The 20,761-nt window shown below is 38.6% G+C and overlaps 1 protein-coding gene across 4 annotated transcripts in view; it reads right to left on the bottom strand.

The window, feature by feature from the left end:
• Positions 1-20,761, bottom strand: part of CADM2 (cell adhesion molecule 2) — a 393,079-nt gene that overhangs the window by 255,672 nt on the left and 116,646 nt on the right. For 2 of the 4 annotated variants that reach the window (XM_075335088.1, XM_075335090.1), the window contains exon 5: positions 13,080-13,112. The exons of the other annotated variants lie outside the window; for them this stretch is intronic. In XM_075335088.1, the coding sequence (XP_075191203.1) occupies positions 13,080-13,112 (33 nt within the window). The remainder of the gene's footprint in view (positions 1-13,079; positions 13,113-20,761) is intronic. 4 annotated transcript variants of the gene reach the window in all.

Genomic DNA, 20,761 nt, shown 5'->3' with positions numbered 1-20,761 from the left:
ACTCTTAAGAAAAAAGCAAAACCTCTTCAAAATGACATTAAAAACTAAAAGCATCTTCAAAAACACCTCAAAAAAGCAGCATTTGCTCAAGCAGTTTTCACTAAAAACTTGACATTTTTGGCTGCCTCAGAAAAATCTCTGCAAATAACCTTAAGCTGCAACCTCCAATAAGTGGCATTAGTAAGACAACTGTCTTCTGCTTGTTTGAGAGCTAATATGAGGACACATTAGGAATGCCAGCGTCCTGGTACGAATACTACATCTACACTCCTCAGGGTTAGGTTCCTTGAACTGTTTATGCTAAATAGATTACACGTTTTGTAAGAGAGAACCAGGCCTTTGGACAAAATATCTTTTCAATTTATTTTTGGATATAAGCTACTTAATGATGCAAAATGAACATTACATTCCCTCACTTAAGTATTAGCTGCCAAAACTGTAAAGAAGCATTTTATTATTAATTCTTTCATTTTAAATACTGATAAATTTTGCATATAATTGAAGCAGGTGCTAACCGCCCCCTTGGCACTGACATCATGTTTCCTGCTATATTTTACTGCTAAGTGTTGCTCATGCAGATACAAAGTGCTACCTGACAGTCTGACACCTAGTAAGTAAATGATTAAACATTTGCGTATAGGACCATATTCTAGCTTTCATCATCAGTATTATTTCTGTACACTGCCTCCTCGAAAACCACATCTTTTCATATGCAGAATTGGATGCATACGTGGTAAACAAGTCAATAGACATATGTGTGATACAAATAATGCACTGATGTTGTAGGAATGTATCTTCAACAAAGCAAAAAATACAAAGTGTAACAGTTAAACAAATACTGATAAAAAACTGAAACATTGCATGAAAAACATAAATATTGATCTAAAAACAAAAAAAGAATCTGCATTATTTTAAGGGATTGCCTGACTTTCAAATATATTACTGACCACCTCATTCCCCTATGTGTGGTGCGCTCTTCTGTGGACACCTGACTACTGAGGCCTGTGACTGGCTGCAACAATCTTGTGACTGTAATAGTAAGTCATAAAGTGTAGAATACATTACATTTGAGGATATCCAGTTCCAGTCACCTGACATCTGCAGCTAATCATAGTCCTCAGTTGTCACATGACCAAAGAAGTGGACTTCATCACTTTCTGTCCAGAAGGAGACCACTAAAGACATTTGCGCTGGAATAAATGGATTAGAGCTAGGCAGTAGGACAATCACTTTATCACTGCATAAAATATGCACATATGAATGAGAGTGAGACTTTGTAAAGTGTACATTTATTTCTTTTACCCCCAGAAGAAGGCAAGTATAGTATAGACCTTGGACACATCTTCTCATTCAAAGAGTTTTCTTTATTTTCAGGACTTTGAAAACTGTAGATTCAAATTGAAGGCATAAAAACTATGAATTAAAATATGTGGAATGACATACTTAACACAAAAGTGTGATACAACTGAAAATATGTCTTATATTCTAGGTTCTTCAAAGTAGCCACCTGTTGCTTTCATTACTACTTTTCTCACTCTTGGCATGATCTTGATGAGCTTCAAGAGGTAGTCACCGGAAATGGTTTTCCAACAGTTTTGAAGGAGTTCCCAGAGATGCTTAGCCCTTGTTGGCCCTTTTGCCTTCACTCTGCGGTCAAGCTCACCCCAAACCATCTCGATTGAGTTCAGGTCTGGTGACTGTGGAGACCAGGTCATCTGGTGTAGCACCCCATCACTCTCCTTCTTAGTCAAATAGCCCTTACACAGCCTGGAGATGTATTTGGGGTCATTGTCCTGTTGAAAAATAAATGATAGTCCAACTAAACGTGAACCGAATGGAATAGCACGGCGCTGCAAGATGCTGTGGTTGGCATGCTGGTTCTGTATGCCTTCAATTTTGAAGAAATCCCCAACAGTGTCACCAGCATAGCACACCCACACCATCACACCACCTGCTCCATGCTTCACGGTGGGAACCAGGCATGTAGAGTTCATCCGTTCACCTTTTCTACAAAGAGACGGTGGGTGGATCCAAAGATCTCAAATTTGGACTCATCAGACCAAAGCACAGATTTCCACTGGTCTAATGTCCATTCCTTGTGTTCTTTAGCCCAAACAAGTCTCTTCTGCCTGTTGCCTGTCCTTAGCAGTGGTTTCCTAGCAGCTATTTTACCATGAAGGCCTGCTGCACAAAGTCTCCTCTTAACAGTTGTTCTAGAGATGAGGTGTGTCCAAACTTTTCCTCTATACTGTACATGGAAACATAAGCCGGGGTTTGACACCACAATCTTAAGGCGGTAAACTTACTGTATCTTATTACTCTATTACTCTATTATTGTGTTAATATTACTAAAAGAATTGTATTTTTTTTCTCCTGGATACAGATAATATATATCTGTACATGTCTGGCTGTATAGTAACACTGTTAATTGCTAAACTTCATTATAGTCCAGTCAAGCAGAGTTCTGGTCCCTTTCATGGACTTTTTCTCTTGCTTATAATTTATGATATTTGTAGTACATTCCTCTTGTTATTAGCCTTATAGTCTGGTGCTTCCTGTTGGTCTCTCACGTTTTAAAATTTTTTAGATGCCATATACATTTTAACAAATAAAGTTTTCATTCATTTATTGTTGTACAGTATTTATTTGCTGGATGTACTTAAACTAAAATTGTCTCTTCAGGGAGGAAGGAGACAAACTCTAGTGCCACCTATTGGAGGTAGCAATCCTAAAAGTCAAAAGTGGCTCTTTAACGAGCCTTGTCATAAGACCTAAGATTTATGTCAGATGAGAACCTCAATTTGCAGACATGGTGTTTCGGGGGTGATTGTCCCTTGTCAGTGCAAAGTATGAGATGGAGATCATTTGAACAGCTGAAGCAGGACTTTGGCCTGCCAAACTCTAATTTTTTTGAAGTACTTACAATTGAGCCATGCCATAGAAATTCAGGGGCATTCGATAGACTTGTCTGTTTCACACAGTGGGATCATGGAAAGTGTATTACAGTCTAGTGGTACAAAGGGAATCTTCTTGCTATTGTATAACTCCTTGCTGGGGGGTATGTTGGGGCTCCCCATGGGTAGCACAAAGATAGGACAAACATCTCTCTCCCACCCTATTACCCCAGATGAATGGGAAAGTATTCTAGAGTCCATAAAAACACTTTCCATTAATATGACCCAGAGAAGGTCGCAACTATTTCTGGTCCACTGACTCTACAGAACCCCAACAGCGTTATTTAAAATGAAACTTAGAACTGATGATAAATGTACAAGGTGCAAGGGGGAGGGCAAAGATTTGTTACATATGTTGTGGTCCTATTTAACTGATCTCTGGGAAAAGATAGGCTACTTGATAGAGAGAGTATTCAATATAGATATACACCTGAGCACGAAATTGGAAGTAGTAGGAGAGGAGGTAGGTCCTGCTGCTACACAACTCACAATATCGAAAATTCTGTATCAGATGAGCAAAACAATTGCTAGACACTGGTTGGCCGCTAGCCCACCTGGGATGTCCGAGATAATTGCTAGCCTAAATAATACCATTTTAATTGAGAAATAAATTATATCAAAAGAGACGCCATTTCAAAGTTTGATAAACAATGGGGTGAAGTCCTTCTGTGGTTTCTGATGAGCTTGCCAGCAATGTCCTCTTTAAATATTTGCTTTTTTGATCTTATATTTGGTATGACTTGTATTGTAATTTTTTCTCACCGGGGAGTTTAGTTAAGAGGATAGTAGGATGGAGGTAGAAGGAAGGGGAGGGGAAAAAGAGATGGACTTTTTTAGTTATATAAAGAATATTGTGAACCTTGATATATTGCATTCTAATGATGTCATGACTATAATGTGCCTAATAAAATTAGTATGATTTAAAAAAAAAAAAGTAAAACCAAATAGGTTCAGGTAAAAAAGAAAAAACGGTTTAACCCAAATTTAATGTCCAATATCTATAACTTTATCTTAAAAGACTTTTTCCATCAGTTCTATGTTGTTATTTTCAGAGCTTTATATATCAATCACACTGTTGGTGTGAAACACAATGTGTAAAAAACTGTAACCAAAACTTTACTATATATGACTATTGTAAAGAAGGTGAAAATGGCTTTCAGATCCAAACCATGGGAATGTGACCTTTCTTATTGACAAGACTTCATGCTGCAATGTATCAGCCCATATCACATATTTACCAGCTTAGTCAATAGCAAAACCTGCTGTGAAAATCTTTCTCAGAATCACATCATTTATTGACAATATTTGACAGATACATTCTTGCGTTGCTAAAAAAAAAAAGTTGAAGAATTTTCAGAGAATTGAGAAAGATGTATCTATATACTAATTATGCTCTTAAGATATTAGATACTTTTCCAAGAAATTCAGACATTTCCTCAATAGGGTTTTCTATTATTTTTTATCTTTCTGTTGTCTCTTTCCTTTCACATTATTATTCTTTTTACTTTATAATATTAAGAGCATCTTTGAATTTGCTGAAAAGGAGATGTAAGGGTTTGGATACCGGAGAACCAGTAATGAAAAGTTAGGCCTTTCATTGTTTTGTTTTGTTGTACTGATTTTGAGCTAAAATTTGTATGGTAGACAAAGGATGCATTCAAAGGAGTTAAAAACTGATCGTTTATTCTAAGGGGTACTTTGCACACTATGATATCGCAGGTGCGATGTCAGTGGGGTCAAATCGAAAGTGACGCACATCCGGCATCGCTGTCGATATTGTAGTGTGTAAATCCTTTATGATACAATTAACGAGCACAAAAGCGTCATAATCGTATCATCGGTGTAGTGTCCAACATTTCTATAATGTAGCTACAGCGACGGTACGATGTTGTTCCTCGTTCCTGTGGCAGCACACATCGCTGTGTGAGAAGCCGCAGGAGCGAGGAACATCTCCTACCTGCGTCACCGCGGCTCACGCCGGCTATGTGTAAGGACGGAGGTGGGTGGGATGTTTACGTCCCGCTCATCTCCGCCCCTCCACTTCCATTGGCCGCCTGCCATGTGACGTAACTGTGACGCCGCATGACCCGCCCCCTTTAGTAAGGAGGCGGTTTGCCGGCCAGAGCGACATCGCATGGCAGGCAAGTGCATATGAAGCTGCCATAGCGATAATAATCGCTACAGCAGCAATCACAAGATATCGCTGCTGCGACGGTGGCGGGGACTATCTCGCTCGGCATCGCAAGCATCGGCTTGCGATGTCTTAGTGTGCAAAGTACGCCTAAGGGTAGGCTGTGAATATTAGATTGATTGAGAACTGATAATTGGTAATCTTTATGATCAACTGTTTTAAAAGCTAATTTGTAGTGATGGGCAGACTTGTAGATATCCAGGACCGGTGGACCTAACCAGATTAAAAAAAATCTGGTTCTGGACTCAAATTGATCCCAGATATCTGGCCAGATGCCAGTCCCCATAAAAGTTTATGAAGACTAGAATCTGGTGGTTAAAAATGTTATAAGAAGGAATAGGGTCATAAGAGCAAGTGGGCTATACTTAACAAGGCTTCAACACACCTGTAACTGCTTCCTGGCCACTCACTCACTTCCGGAGCTACTCATTACTTAAATTGCATATGCACTGCTTTCCCACCCACCAGCGTCTGTAATTGGTTGCAGGCAGACGTGCCCTCACCCTGAGTATCAGCGTGTCAGCTGAATCCTTCCAATCACAGACGTCTATTGTGGATTAAAAATAAATAAATAAAAAAAATGGCATGAAAGGTTGCAGCCTGCTCTTTAATACACTCTGTCCAAGTGTCAACAAGCATTCATATTCCCTCGTGAAAAAACTATTTAGGATGAAATACAAGCAATGAATGCACAGCTGTCCTCACGTCATCATACGTGAATCTTTATCCTCGTATGGCATTTTTTCAGATGACAATGCATTGTCACTCATCCATCCAGCAATCAGTTCAAGTGCACTCTCAATGTTGTCATCATTTGTGGACGAGGCTGGGTGTCCATCTTCTTCTTCATGGCTGACACTTGTGCAACGTTCCATGAATTTCTTTATCCAGACGTGTATAGAGATGAGCAAACCTGAGGTTCAAGGTTTGAAAACCAACATCCCAAACAAACAAAGTTCGGGTTTGAAGTTTGAGTGAGTTACAAGTGCAAACCACTCAAGCAAGCAACACTGTGCTTGGGTATGATTGATGCTCAGCCCTATGCGAGCCACGTGAAGGGTTTGAATGGCTCATACTGGGGGTAAAATTAGCATGAGCTGATGTAATGTGCCCACAAGAAAAAAAAAATTGAAAAACCCTGGCCACCCTTCCTCGGAAGTGTTCAGCTTATGGCTGGTTGCATGTGGGCGAAGACAGAAACTGCCCACTTACTGACTTCTATTGAGGTCCGGTTCAAGTCAGGGTCACAAACCAAACCTTAACTAAAGCTTGAATATGCCCTGCAAAACAAGCCTCCAAAGGTTTGTTCATCTCTAGTCATGTACACTTTGTGACAAAACAATTTCTACACATTCAGGGCAAAGCTGTCAATAATTATCGGCATTAGACGCACCCTCCTCAAACCAAAAAAAACCATTTACTGCAAGCAGCTCTTTTTTGTGCAACCCACAAGTGGAGGAGCCATTGTTTCTTGCATTACAATGAACTAATGTAACAATTTCAATCCTGGTCAGCAGTGACTGAGAGACAGTGACCACAAAAAAACATTAAAATGATAGTTCAGTCAACTGAATTTTAATACGGTATGATCGGTGTATAGAAAATTATTGACTCATCTTGTCGTCATTCTTATTGATACACATTCGAGAAATCATTCAATTGGACATGATCAGAAACATTTAGAAACAACAAGACTGGTGGTAACGGCAAAAATGCGTGATTAGAAAAGTGGAGTAATTAATTAAATACAGGTCAAATTAATGTGCAACAATTTTAACAGTAATATACTGTGTACTTATGATGAATAGTACAACGCTAAGCAATAATGTTCAAAGAAGTAGAGTGCAAATCCAGTGATAAATAATTAATTGGTATATTAAAAAAGAACAGATTTCCCACCAAGTTCCCTTTTTCTTACCATACAAGTCCCCATGTTTGTTCAACTATGAGCTTTTTCAACCCCTCACACTTTATTTTGGCCTATGGTTAACCAACGAATCCTCTTCATCTAATCATATATTTTCGCCCTTGTTTTTTTTTTAATCATGTCCAAATATATTTTTGCACTTATGTAGATATATAAATATATATATATATATATATATATATATATATATATATATATATATATATATATATATATATATAGTACAGAATGCAATTTGGGTTTAGTCTAGGAACAATACATTACATATTTCTTATCGGTAATCGATTGCACATGCTGGTCCTCAAAGTGGAAAAATTTCTGTAGGACACAGAACATGGTAAAAATAAAGTCATAGGATAAGTGATTTTGTGAGTTAGATATAATCTTAGATACCATTAATTGCAGAAGAAGTAGATGCCAATCACAGACTGTTCTCTACCAGTAATCTATATCAGGAAATAAGGCCGCTTTACATGCAACGACATCACTAACGACATGTCGTTGGGGTCACGGAATTCGTGACGCATATCCAGCCTCGTTAGCGACGTCGTTGCGTGTGAAACCCAGGAACTACCGCTAATGATCAAAATTACTTACCTTATCGTTGATTGTTGACACGTCGTTCTAATCCCAATTATCGTTGCTGCTGCAGGACGCAGGTTGTTCGTCGTTCCTGCGGCAGCACACATCGCTATGTGTGACACTGCAGGAACCAGGGACATCACTGTCCCTGCGGCCGCCCGTAATGAGGAAGGAAGGAGGTGGGCGGGATTTTCAGCCCGCTCATCTCCACCCCTCCGCTTCTATTGGGCGGATGCTTAGTGACGTCGCTATGACGCCGAACGAACCACCCCCTTAGAAAGGAGGCAGTTCGCCGGCCACAGCAAAGTCACTAGGCAGGTAAGTATATGTGACTGTTCCTAGCGATGTTGTGCGCCACAGGCAGCGATTTTCCCGTGATGCACAAACGACGGGGGCGGGTAAACTCACTAGCGATCTCGCTGGCGAGATCGCAGCGGGTAAAGTGCCCTTTAGAGTTGGGTAGATCTGGCAAAACATAAATTTGACTATTCAGGCCAATTTTCATGAGACATTTGATTCACAAAAAAATTTGTCTCCACAAAATTAATATCTCTTATTATGCTCTATGGTCTTTCCAGATCCCATAGCAATATGCATAGCAATATGCAAAAATATGAAATATCCTTGTATTCATATTACTACTCATGTCTCCGGCCCCTCCACTCAACACTGTCATCTCTTCAGTAGGGATGAGCAAACCCGAACTGTAAAGTTCGAGGTTCGTACTGAACAGTGGGTGTCTGGGTCTCGAATTTGAGCAAACACTTAAAAAAAGTTTGTATCTCAGTTCAGAGTGTGCGTACTGTTCGTATGCTAATAAATATTTTTGAAAGGCTGCAGTGCAGACAATGAAGAAGCTTTACTGCATCAAGAAGTTGCCTGTATGCTGCTGTGAACAATAAAGGCAAAAAAAATTACTTGATAAGTTCCGGACCCTTCTCAGAATGAGGCTCGGTAGGTTATTGCCAGTCAGCAGTAGGTACAAAATGTCTCGCAAGTGGTGATGTCCCTGAGTTACGGATGCCACTGCTCTGGACAAATTCCGTGCCTGTTTTTGATCAGCAGTGACCTATGGAGCCTTGGTCTTATAACACTCTCAAAACACTGCTCCATAGGAATCGATGAGCGTTGTGAAATATTTCTCTATTGGATAATTGGTAAAGGAGGCAGTATGGGGAATTGTTTATTCATCAATTGAATTACTTTGGAAAGTCAAGTTTTTTTTATTCAATATATGGGTGAACTAAAGCATGTGGGGAAGTGTTTACTCAAATAAACTATTTTTTTCCTCTGTGTCTGTGTGTTTTAACTCTATATCTACCAAGCTAGTAATTGGAGAGTCTAATTGATGCCTTTCCTTTACTATCCGCTGGGCTTTATGTCAGCAGCCAATTTCCAACTGATGTCCAGCCAAATATATCTGATTGTCACCACACGAGGGAAATCAGGAACAGCTGGGAAAAGGAGTCAGAATTGACGCATCTGGGGTGGCTTTGAGCTGTGATTTCTTAGTTTGGAGGGGCTAAATAACCATAGGCCTTACCAGCCTGATAATGCCAGCTCCTAGCTGTCTGGTTAAGCTTAGCTGGTTATAAAAAAATCGAGCGGAGCCCAAGCAATTTTTTTAAACTATTTATACAATTTAGAAAATCAGCAGGGGATGCCCTCTTTTTTTGATAACCAGCCAAGGTAAAGATGACACCTGAGGGTTGCAGCCCAGAGTTCTCTCCTTTACCTGTGCTGGTAATCAAAAATAGGCTAGACCTTATGTTATTTGTTTGAACCCCTTCACCCTGGGTGATTTTCCATTATTCATTTTCTTTTTTTCTCCTCTTCTTCCAAGAGCCATAACTTTTTCTGTCAGTATAGCCATATGAGGGTTTCTTTTTGCAGGAAGAGTTTTAATTTTGAACAACCCCATTCATTCTGGCCAATATTATACTGAAAAAATGGTAAAAACATTCCAAGTGGCGTGAAATTGCAAAAAAGTGCAATTGCACAATTGTTTTGGTTTATTTACCATGCTCACTATTTGGTAAATCTACCCTGGCATAATGATTTTCCATTTCCATATGAGTTCATAGATACCAAACATGTATAGTTTTACTTTTACCTAAGTTGTGAAAACAAATTCAGAAATTTATAAAAAAAAAAGGCATTGTGCTTTTGTTGCCATTTTCCTAGACCCTGAGGGGGCTCAGTGATGGGTTATTTTTTGCACCTTGAGCTGACATTTTTAATTATACCATTTTTGGATTGATGTGACATTTTGATAATCTATTGTTGCATTGCAATACAATGTTGTGGCAACCATAAAAACGTAATACTTGCATTTTGATTTTTTTTTCCCACTAAGCTGTTTACCAATCAGATTAATAGATTTTATATTTTGATAGATTGGGCATTTCTAAAGGTGGCAATACCAAATATGTGTATTATTATAATTATCATTATTATTATTATTATTATTATTATTAATGGGGTAAAAGGGGGGTGATTTGAACATTTAGTTCCTGTTTTTTTAATATATTTTTTTATATTTTTTTTACATTTTTTTAATGATTTTACTAGTCTTCCTAGAGGACTCTATATCCCTGCACAGTACGATCACTCCTCCTGATGAGAGCAATGTTTTAGCATCGCTCTGATCAGGAAAAATGCTGTTCTCCTGTGAGTGGTGGCGTTCTGCCAGCATTCACAGGAAACACGTGATGGCAGCAACAAAGGGTCATCATCAGATCCCATGCTGCCATGGTAACCCATTAATCTTATCATGGGGCCGCTGATGGTGGCAGGGAATAGCGTGATCCCCACCGGAGGGCGTTAGATCGTGCTGTCAGAGTTTGACAATGTGATCTAAGGGGTTAACAGAGATCCACCCACACCTGTTACGTGCACACATCTGTTGATCAGATCAACAGACGTGTGGGGAATAATGTTGGTTCACCGTGCCCACAGTAAAGGGACAGACACAGTCAAAGACAGATAAATACGTCCTTGGTTGTTAAGTGGTTAAATGTATTTCCTTTTCACGTTTGTTTGCAGGGCAATTGCCCTATTTTGCTTATTTCTGCAGCCCCTAGCCCTTACTACAATCACTTTACAGCCATTTTAATGCACAAATGTTTGAGTGTCCATTAACGTATATGGGCTTTGGTATCCGGGGTTAAGTTTGGTGGAAGCCCAGGTCCTGTACTGAACTTTTAGCTAGCCTGACTGAACCCGGTGAGGTGGAACAACCAGGGGTCAGCTCATCTCTAGTCATCATCAGTCCTAGCAGCATTCTTCAGATCACCATCATTTGCACTAAAATCCCTAGGTCTCACTCAATGGGCAAATTTTCTGGCTTTGATTAAGAAAGGGAGGGTTCTGTGCATGAGCATGTAAGTTAAATAGTGTAAACCTGGCACTCCATATAAGACACAAATGTTCAAAAATGTAGAAAAATAACTGTTTTACTTTTTATTTTTCAATAGTGGTGGTCCAAGATCAAACAAGACCAATGTTAACATTACCAAGATCAGATTTTGTCCCTTTTTTGAATATTGGCACCATATTTGATATGTGTCAGTTCTGTGATACAGTTCCTGTTACCATATTATAGAATAGGATAACCTCACAGCTCTCCAAACCAAGCTCCTACTCCATTCATGTACTGGTACATTTGTGTTGTGACATGTTGTTGGATATACAAACAAACAATGAAGTAGGAGCTTGGTTTGGAGAGCTCAAATGGGGTGCCACAATTAATAAAGGGGACAAAATCTGAGCCTGGTAATTATAGGCTGACTGATCTTGAAAAAGGCTGACTGTAGTAGAAACATCGTTCTTGTTCAGTCTTGGGAAACCATCATTGAAAAATAAAAAGTAATTTTTCTACATTTTTGAACTTGTGTCTTATATGGACGGACAGGTTTACTCTTTTAATGATATATCTTTTCCTGTGCACCTGCTATAACACAGTGAGTGAGAATATTCTGTCTTATGAGCATGTAAGTTCATGGCCACCGTGATGTCCTAGCGGTATTCTTAATATGCTGCAAAGACCAAACTAGTGACATGGAAGTGCTGCAAGGGTAAGTAGGAAGCCGAGCTTTAGGATTTTTTTTATTGTTTAACACTTTGTTTTCCTTTTTAGTTTCTGAAAAATGCTACATTTTGGAAGCAAATTTAAAAAATGTTGCATTTTGGCAAATGCAAAATTCCATAAAATTTGATAAGGATTAAAGTCTACTCTAATTTGCTCAACTGTCTCTATTTTCTTTGAGATCTTCTTTCTAAGGCCAGGGTTACACTTGCGACTGACTTCCGCGAGTCTAGCATCGGCATTGTTACAGAAGCCATTTTGCCTTGTTCAGCAATTTTGTCAGCTCTTATACAACAGTATATGATATCATTATGTTCTATTGAGAAACTCAGTTGCAAAAACAACATCTGCTACAAATAATATGTCCCTTTCCCAAAAGATGTCTTATTGTTAAATGAGATTTGGCGTAATACTCCCCATCACATCCTTTCAAACCTTTGTATCCTTTGGCCCTATCCTATTCATTCTTTTATATCCGCTTACTTCTCTGCATCCTTGGACTCCATACTTCCTTACATATTTGTCTGGCATATTTTTTCCTGGGAAACTAATTGTGGCTGTTCTTTGTCTATTTCTCAGAAATGTGTCAAAGATTAAACTTGACATATGGTAATCACCTAAATTTCATGATTGTGTAATCTTGTATCCCATATTGTGTAACCTATCAGGAGTTGTATATAAGCCTCCTGTTTTGCAATAAACTGTGTGACTCTGCAAATTACAGACTGGTCTGTCTTGGTTTGTCCAGCGTCTCCACGCATGATACGGCTGCTGATCAAATCCTTCACTGTTACCTGAGAGGAATAGAGTCAACGGCCTTAACAGCATCACTCAGCATGGTCTACCGCTCTTTGAACAGGAGCAGGTCAGCTGCATGTATTTCTATGCAGACCCACTCCTGTCTGGCAAATGGCAGGCCGTGCCGGGTGATGCAATGCGAGACGCGAAAGAGTCACTCGCAAGTGTAACTATGGCCTTAAATGTATACTGATCACACACCTGGGACAAAAATATTCTGAAATAGTCAATTTTAATGGTATTGCTTTGATGTCAGACATTAGTTGATTGCTTTTTATTTGCTTACTGCTAAAGTCAACTGGCAAGATTCTTAAATTTGATGCAATTTGTTGGATTTTTGGCCTTAACCAATTGTTTATAGATGAGCAAACATCACTCAGACATTGCATTCCTTTTTCTTTATCTGGTATCTGAACTTTACATGGTAGATCTTAGTTCATTAATGTGTCAGAAATCTTTATTCTAAAGCGTTAACAGATGACAGAAAGTAAAAATCTCTCATAATCAATAGCGGTCCTCTAAACTGGAGAAGATACTCACGCTAAACCTGTGATGCTGGAGGATCTGCTGGCCCTAAACAAAAGGGTATAAAAAGATTAATAAAGCTTTATGCTAGAGATGAGCAATTTGATTAGATACTAAATTAATTTTTCTTGAATTTTTTTAGGATTTCACTGAACCATTTTGCAATTCATGTTGGGCAAATTGCTTTAAATTGCTGTAGCAATTATACACATTGCAAATGATTGTGACAGCCAGAGATTGATCACATGACCTTGCACGTAGCCGGGTGGGCTTCCACATAATGCATTGCTGCTATGATATAACATGGTGTTGTAAAACCAAATGGTAAAAACTATTATAGTCTTTTTAAAAGCAGAAGTAGGAAATACTGTACATCAGCCATTTTATGGTGATTAAGGATAGTGAGAGGACATCAAAGCGCAAAGCTTAGCAATAGAGCTAGGGAGAGAAAGTCATAAAACTCTGTATACATGTCACATATGATGTTTAACTACACAAAAGTAAAAAAAAAAACATACATGTTGAGGTCTTTTTGACATTACTAAAGCCTGCTTTACACCTTACAATTTCGCATACGATATCGTATGCGATGTGACCCGCCCCCATTGTATGTGCGGCACGTTCAATTTATTGACTGTATTGCAAAAACGATTATTTCCCGTCACACGTACTTACCTTCCATATGACCTTGATGTGGGCGGCGAACATCCACTACCTGGAGTGGGAGGGACTTTCGGCGTCACAGCGACGTCACGTAGCAGCCGGCCAATAGAAGCGGAGGGGCAGAGATGAGCGGGACGTAAATCTCCCGCCCACCTCCTTCCTTCCACATTGCTGACGGGACACAGGTAAGCTGTGTTCATCATTCCCGGGGTGTCACACACAGCGATGTGTGCTGCCTCGGGAACATTGAACAACCGGACGTTCAATTTTTAGTAATTGAACGACATGCATACGATCAACGTTTTAACATTCAATTGCAATCGCACAGAGGTATCACACGCTACAATGTAACTAACGATGCTGGATGTGCGTCACTTACGACGTGACCCCGCCGACACATCGTTAGATATATTGTAGCGTGTAAAGCCCGTTTAAGGCTTGGTTGGGCTTAGATGGTTTGAATCGAGTTGGGTGCAGTCTTTGGAGACTTTGGGGAACCCGAAACATCTTCTCAAGGGTATTGGAGTATTTGCAGTACTGTCAATTTGCAGCTAATAGCTGTGATACAAATTGAATATTTTTGGAAAAATGTATGAATTTAAATTTCAAAGCAAATTTCAATGCCAAAGTTTTCTTGTCAAAAAAAAAAATGTGAGACTTGGCACAAAAATGCGATCTTCAAAGAAAACATCATAAACAAGAATATTGTTGCAGTAGATCTGATTGTCTAAAAAATGAAACAAGGCTGAAAAGTACAGTAATTTTTTATGTTTTCAGCTAAATGAAAGAATCTTCCCGTAATTACTGCAATGTTCCATTCAGATCATTGTCAGTGTTTATGTAATTGACAAAGTACCCATAATGTCAAAACTTCTCAAGGGAAGATGTGATGTGACTGCTATTATGAGCAATCATGTAAGGAAAAGGAAATATACAGCGAGTCTGAGACAACAGGACAGTGAAGGCAATGTAACACATAAACCCTTAATTTATTATATCCATCAAAAATTGCCTTCTAAAAATTGAATCTAATACAAATAAGCTACAGCATTTAACCCCTTAAGGGCTTAGCAATTTTTCATTTTTGCGCTTTTGCTTTTCCTCTCCTTTTTCAAAAAGCTATAATATTTTTTTTTTCCGTTGATATAGCCATGTAAGGAGTTGTTTTTTAGTGGGATGAATTGTACTTTTAAATGACACCATCTATTTTATTACATGATGTAATAGTAAGCAGGAAAAGAACATTAAAGTGTGGCAAAATAGCAAAAAAACAATTTCTGCATTTGTTGTTTTTTTGTGTTTTTTTTAAGTTAAAGTATATATTTGACCATTAAACTGCCCTGGTAGTTTGAGTTTCGAGGGTAATATGATTAAGTAGAAACTGAACATGTATAGTTTTTGTTTTACTTAAGTGGGGGAAATAAAATGATTTTTTTTTAAAAAAATAATCTTTTTTATGACTCACGGTTTTTTGATAGCTGTAACATTTTCCATTTTTGGAATCTGGGGCTGTTTGAGGACTTGATTTTTGCACCCCAAGCTAATGTTTTTATTGCTATTAATTTGGAGTATATATAATGTTTTGATCACCTGGTATTAGATTTGGTGTTGTTGATGCTGTTGAAAAACTGCAATTCTGGCAATTTGATTTTTTCTTGTAACCAATCTGATTAATTTACTTTATAGTTTAATAGAATGGACTTTTACAAACACAGCAATTACAAATATGAGTATTTTTGTATTTCTTTTTTAATTTTAATGTGGTAAAAGGATGGTGATTTGATATTTTATATATTTTTTAAAAATGTCCATATTTAAAAAAAATGTTTAGAAGAACTGAAAGTCCTCAGTGATTGATACCTTTAATGGCTAAGTGAAAAGATGGTAATAATAGCAAGCTTTCGAGACTACTCAGGTCTCTTCATCAAATGATGAAGAGACCTGAGTAGTTGCAAAAGCTTGCTATTATTACCATCTTTTCAGTTAGCCATTAAAAGGTATCAGCCACTGAGCACTCAGTTCTTCTAAACATTTTTTTATCTCTACTGGCTAACACGGTACAAAGATATATTTTACATATTTTTAAACAATTGTTTTCCCTATTTTGTACTGTATCTAATAATCCCATTAGAGGACTTGAACCTGCAATAGTCTGATCACTTGTTCTATATACAGCAATTCCAAAGCATTTCTATATGTAGAAGAAGTCACAGTCTCCTATGAATGCTGGCCATGGACTGGTTTTCATAGGAATATTATGATGACAGATGACAGACTCTGGGTGTCATACCAACTCATTGGCTTCCCCAATCGAGTCGCGAGAAGGCCGATGAGATGCTAGAACACTGTGCCCCCCCCTGCCATTTAGCATTAAATGTGGATGTTAGAGATTAACAACTGCATTTAACAGGTTAATAGCTGTGGGTACTCCACCCGCAGCTCTTAGAGGCACATGTTGGCTAATTAAATCAGTTGACATGTGCAGCAAAGGATTTAGGCGCGGAGTGTGAGCTTTCATCAAAGGCATACGTCATTCGTTGTTAAGGAGTTCTGAGTTGTTCTAAGCTTAGCTCAAAATAAAATAATTAAATTTTCAAAAAAATTTCTTTCAAAACTATATTGTATTTGGTTCACACTATTCTGCGGTCTATCACAGTCTGATGTTTTGATGTTACTACTAGAGGTGTTCAAATCTTTTGAAATTAGAATTTGCCACATTTCCTACATTTTGACAATAAATTCAATTTTGCAGAGAATTCATTAAAACTACTCCAATGTCTCCAATTACCCTGATAAAATGTGTCTGAAACTGTGAGTCTCCAATTTATCTCTCTATCAGTTAAAATTCAAATATTATTTTTTTATGTTCATCAAGATCATAATTTTTCATGTAGGTCTAGAAGAGGGGATGTGGTAGAGTCAGTCACTCCTGATTCATTAAAAAGTGTCTGCCTATTTATGATTTCAACATGTCTGAAAAGTAGTAGATAAGTGTAAGGATGGAAAACGCAATGAGTTCTTATCCAAAAAGGTGATAAGGGACTATGATTACTTTTTAGGGTTGTGTTACACACAAACAGGATTTAGAAATGTAACCTGTCACAATTCCTCTGTGCAGAGCATTTTGCCTTTGGAGATGCTCTGTTGCACTTTCCCGTGTTACTAGCTAGCACTGTGTTTGATAGCACAGGATTCCATGTTGGTGCTGATTACTCAGGTGTCCCGCCTTCTTTGTATTTGATCAGGCTTCTTTACTGAGCATGCTCACCAAGGACAGCGCTAGTTCTATTTTCTGGTTCTGCAGTTGTGCTGTTGGTTTGTATCTTTGTTCTGATCTTTCTTCTCTAACCCTGGACTGTTATTTGACTCCTTTCCACCCGCTCCCTGTTCCTGTCGTGACCTCCTGCCTGTTTGACCTCGGAACATCACCTGACTACATCTCTGCTTTCCCCCTGAACTTATTACGTGCTCTACTGGACTTCTGAACCCTGGATATTGCCCTGACTAGTACCTCTATTTTTTTCCTTGTGCTTATATGTGTCTACTATTAACAGACCCCAGCTTTCCTGACTACGCTCCTGCCCACACTTCCCATAAGTAGTGGCTAGCATCACATAACCCAGCTCCTGCAAAGTCCACATGCTGAAAAGCCAAAGATCATCACGGAACCAAATGAAAATGCAGCATTTCTATGCTTTTGATAGAATGACGAAAATTTTTAGAGCAGTGCAGAAAAGCTCAATTTTTGGCTCCTAATTATGTCTGAAAAGTGTCATACGCTTCACCAAAAATCTTACTCCGGTTGGGCAATTCATGTCAAATGGGGGTTGCCGCATCCCAAGCCTGTGCCTGCTCCGCCAGTTATGTCAGATATTGGCAGAAATGGCATGAGAATAGCAAAAGTTGCTAAATTTTAGCACAGCCTTGTATTGTGTCAAACTTTTGTGACTTTTGAAAGCATTTCACTATAGAATTCAAGCGTAAGAGCTTTGATGAACTGGGTGCTTAATTGTTTGGCTGCTGCATTCCCTGTCTTTGCTTTTAATAATTTATGATAATCCCTTCTGAATGGCTGCGCTTTGCCATGTGATGAGAAAGCTGCACTATACAGTATACGGAAGCCCATCGAAGGTAATGTGATGCGTCTTTGGCTGATTAAATCTTTTGCAATGCTGTCAATTTAGTCGATTCACATTTTGTTTGAATCAGCAAATTCCGAAAAACAATGATCTAGTTTTAGATCTATAGTTTACAGGAATAGCATTAGAATCGGGCAAACATGGGAAAGTTCTAGGGTCCCACACTCATCTAAGGGCTCAATGTGGCCCATGCAAAGGTATAAGGGGACTCTAATGGAAGACACATAAGCTTCTTTAGGATTATGACCACTTTATAGTGCCACCTATGCCTGACCGAAAATTCCAAAAAGAAGAAGGAAGACTTCATTTCTTATTGTGGAAGTGGGATTAGCTGAATTTGACTTTAATTATTGAAATTTTAAGCATGAAAAAACTCATAGGCACAAATTGGTAATTATTTCTGTATAGAGGCCCAAAGGGGGTTTATTAGTATTGTATCGGGGCACAGAGCGGGCATAATTATTGTATGGCTACTCAGGGGGGGGCATCATTTTTGTATAGAAGGCCATAGGTATCATTATTATTGTATGCAGGGAGAAAGGGCAGCGTCATTATTGTATGGAAACACAAAGGAGACATGATTGTTGTACATAGGAACAAAAAAGGATATCACTGTCTACTATCAGAAAACAGCAGGGTATCATTATTGTATATATACACTGGGAGGCATATCTATTGTATGGAAACACAAATGGCAACACTGGTACACAGAGTGATAGATAGATAGATAGATAGATGAGATTAATAAAGATTAGAGTAGTCCTTTAACAATGATGACATTGAACGATCACTATTACAGTACACAGTGTATTTTCAAAAATAACAATTACATTATTCTTGTGCATAATTGGACTTTTATTATACAGAATAGCTTAAGCAGAGGACATCATTTTTGCTGGCTACATCATCTATGGTTTCTCGCTTCTTTTGGGACCCTCATGTGAGATTTTGCAATATTTAATTGAAAATGATTGATTGCACAGGCATCCCTCCTGAGCCTTGTGAACAGAATGGAGGATATGATATTCCTAACAAATGCATAAAACATTATGTTGTCTATTCGTAGAATAGTCTGTACTAATACACACTTTAACGTAAAAAAGTGCTATTGTTCCAGAAATACTTTGTGAGAGTCTAGGACTTTGTATTCTCGGGAGTATATGCACTGTCAAAATATGTACCAAATATAGTATTGTAAGGAGGTGAACATAGTGTAAGGATGATAAAGGTGTAACTATGAAAATCTTTTGATTTAAAGGGGTTTTCCACTGCTTAAATTGTCCTATAGTTATGATAAGTTTTCAGTATCAAATTCATAGAAGTCTGACACCTGATACCTTCACCAATCACTTACCGGTGTCTAGACATAAGCAATGTACAGATACAGAGTGGACAATCTCAACTCCAGACACTGTAGTGTTTATTCTTGTATGGGGTGCATTAGTACAAATTAAAGTGAAAAATATTAGTTCCTCTAATTATAATATACTGTAAATTTTAGATATCATGTTTTAATTTTATCATTGTTTTTTCAGAGGAGATGGTGAATTCTTATTTCAACATTAGCTGATGACACAATAAAAGGTGGACTAGCAAGAAGATGAGGTGTCAGTAAGGTGCGGTCATTATTGGTACCATGTATGTTACTTGACTGGAGATATTGCAGCACAAGACGCGCAGAATTACTAAACCTGTAGGTGGCTATATAAGATTGTGGTATTGGGATCTCTGGAAAGTAAAGTTGGTGCAAAATTATTCACAGGATCCGGTCCATCAGCCACCTTTTTTAATCTAGACAGCAACTCTGAGAAGGGACTCATATATCCTGGCATCCGTAGCTTCCATTTTGATTAGCCGGTCTGGCATGATGTCATCATCACGGAATGATGCACAGGTGATGTTGCACCAGGTTGACTAATCAAGAGAAAAACCACAAATGGCGGCAAGTAGATGACAGTTCTCATGGCTCCTGTCACCACAGAAAAATGATGAGGCTGATGGATCGTGTCTTGTGAATCCATTACCACCAATTATACTGGTAAGTAAATATGCTGTAATTGCTGTTAGACTGGGCAAAAGTCTGGGTCTAGTCAGCTGCAATATATATACAACAGTGAGTTGGCTGTGAGAGGGGTCGAGGGATTGGCTGGAGCCTGGGAGAAGTGAAATATATTTGGCTGTTTAAAGAAAACAGTAAAAGTTAAAGGGTTCCTCCAGTGCTCGGGACAATCCCTTCCCAATCCAAACTTTTCCCCTTTTTAAAATAAGAAAAGTTATACTCCCCTCTGGTGCCAGCACTGATCCAGTGGTATTGGCTCACTCTCCTGGGATTGCTTACCAGTGTGGCAGCAGTGCTCACTTCCTCCGGTTGTAAGCTATTTGTCTGAAGATAGGGATAGTGAAGTGGCCGCTGATTGGCTACTTGCTACTTGCTTGGTGTCACACTGGTATTCGATCTTGGGAAAGTGAGTGCCAACACTAGATTGGCACTAGCATCGGAGGTGAGAATAACTTATTATTTTAAAAAAGAGAATGATTCGGATTGAGAAGGGGTTGTCCGAGTAGCGGACAACTCCTTAAACTTTTACAGTCTTTTCCTCTCCAAAAGAGGTGGGTCATTCAGATGTAAACCATCACAAGTGAAATTCGGAGGTAGAAAAAGAGCTGCAAGGACTGGTGAGTTTGAGAGACTGCTTTAATGGAACAAATGGCTTGGTAAAATAGTTATGGGATGTGTTATAAAAGGACTGCTCGCTATAAAGCTACTACACATGTAAATTGTATGGGTATTTTTTACTAGACTCATGGATTTGCTAATAGGAATGACATAACTGATTCGCTGTATCTCTTCAATCTGAACAGGGTTGAATGCTCGTGGGTCTGATGGAGAAGGAT

The sequence above is a fragment of the Anomaloglossus baeobatrachus genome, chromosome 2 (assembly GCF_048569485.1).
Source record: "Anomaloglossus baeobatrachus isolate aAnoBae1 chromosome 2, aAnoBae1.hap1, whole genome shotgun sequence".
In the NCBI taxonomy this organism is placed as follows: Eukaryota; Metazoa; Chordata; class Amphibia; order Anura; family Aromobatidae; genus Anomaloglossus; species Anomaloglossus baeobatrachus.
Note: the sequence above shows the minus strand (reverse complement) of the source record. Positions and strands in the feature narration are given on the sequence as shown.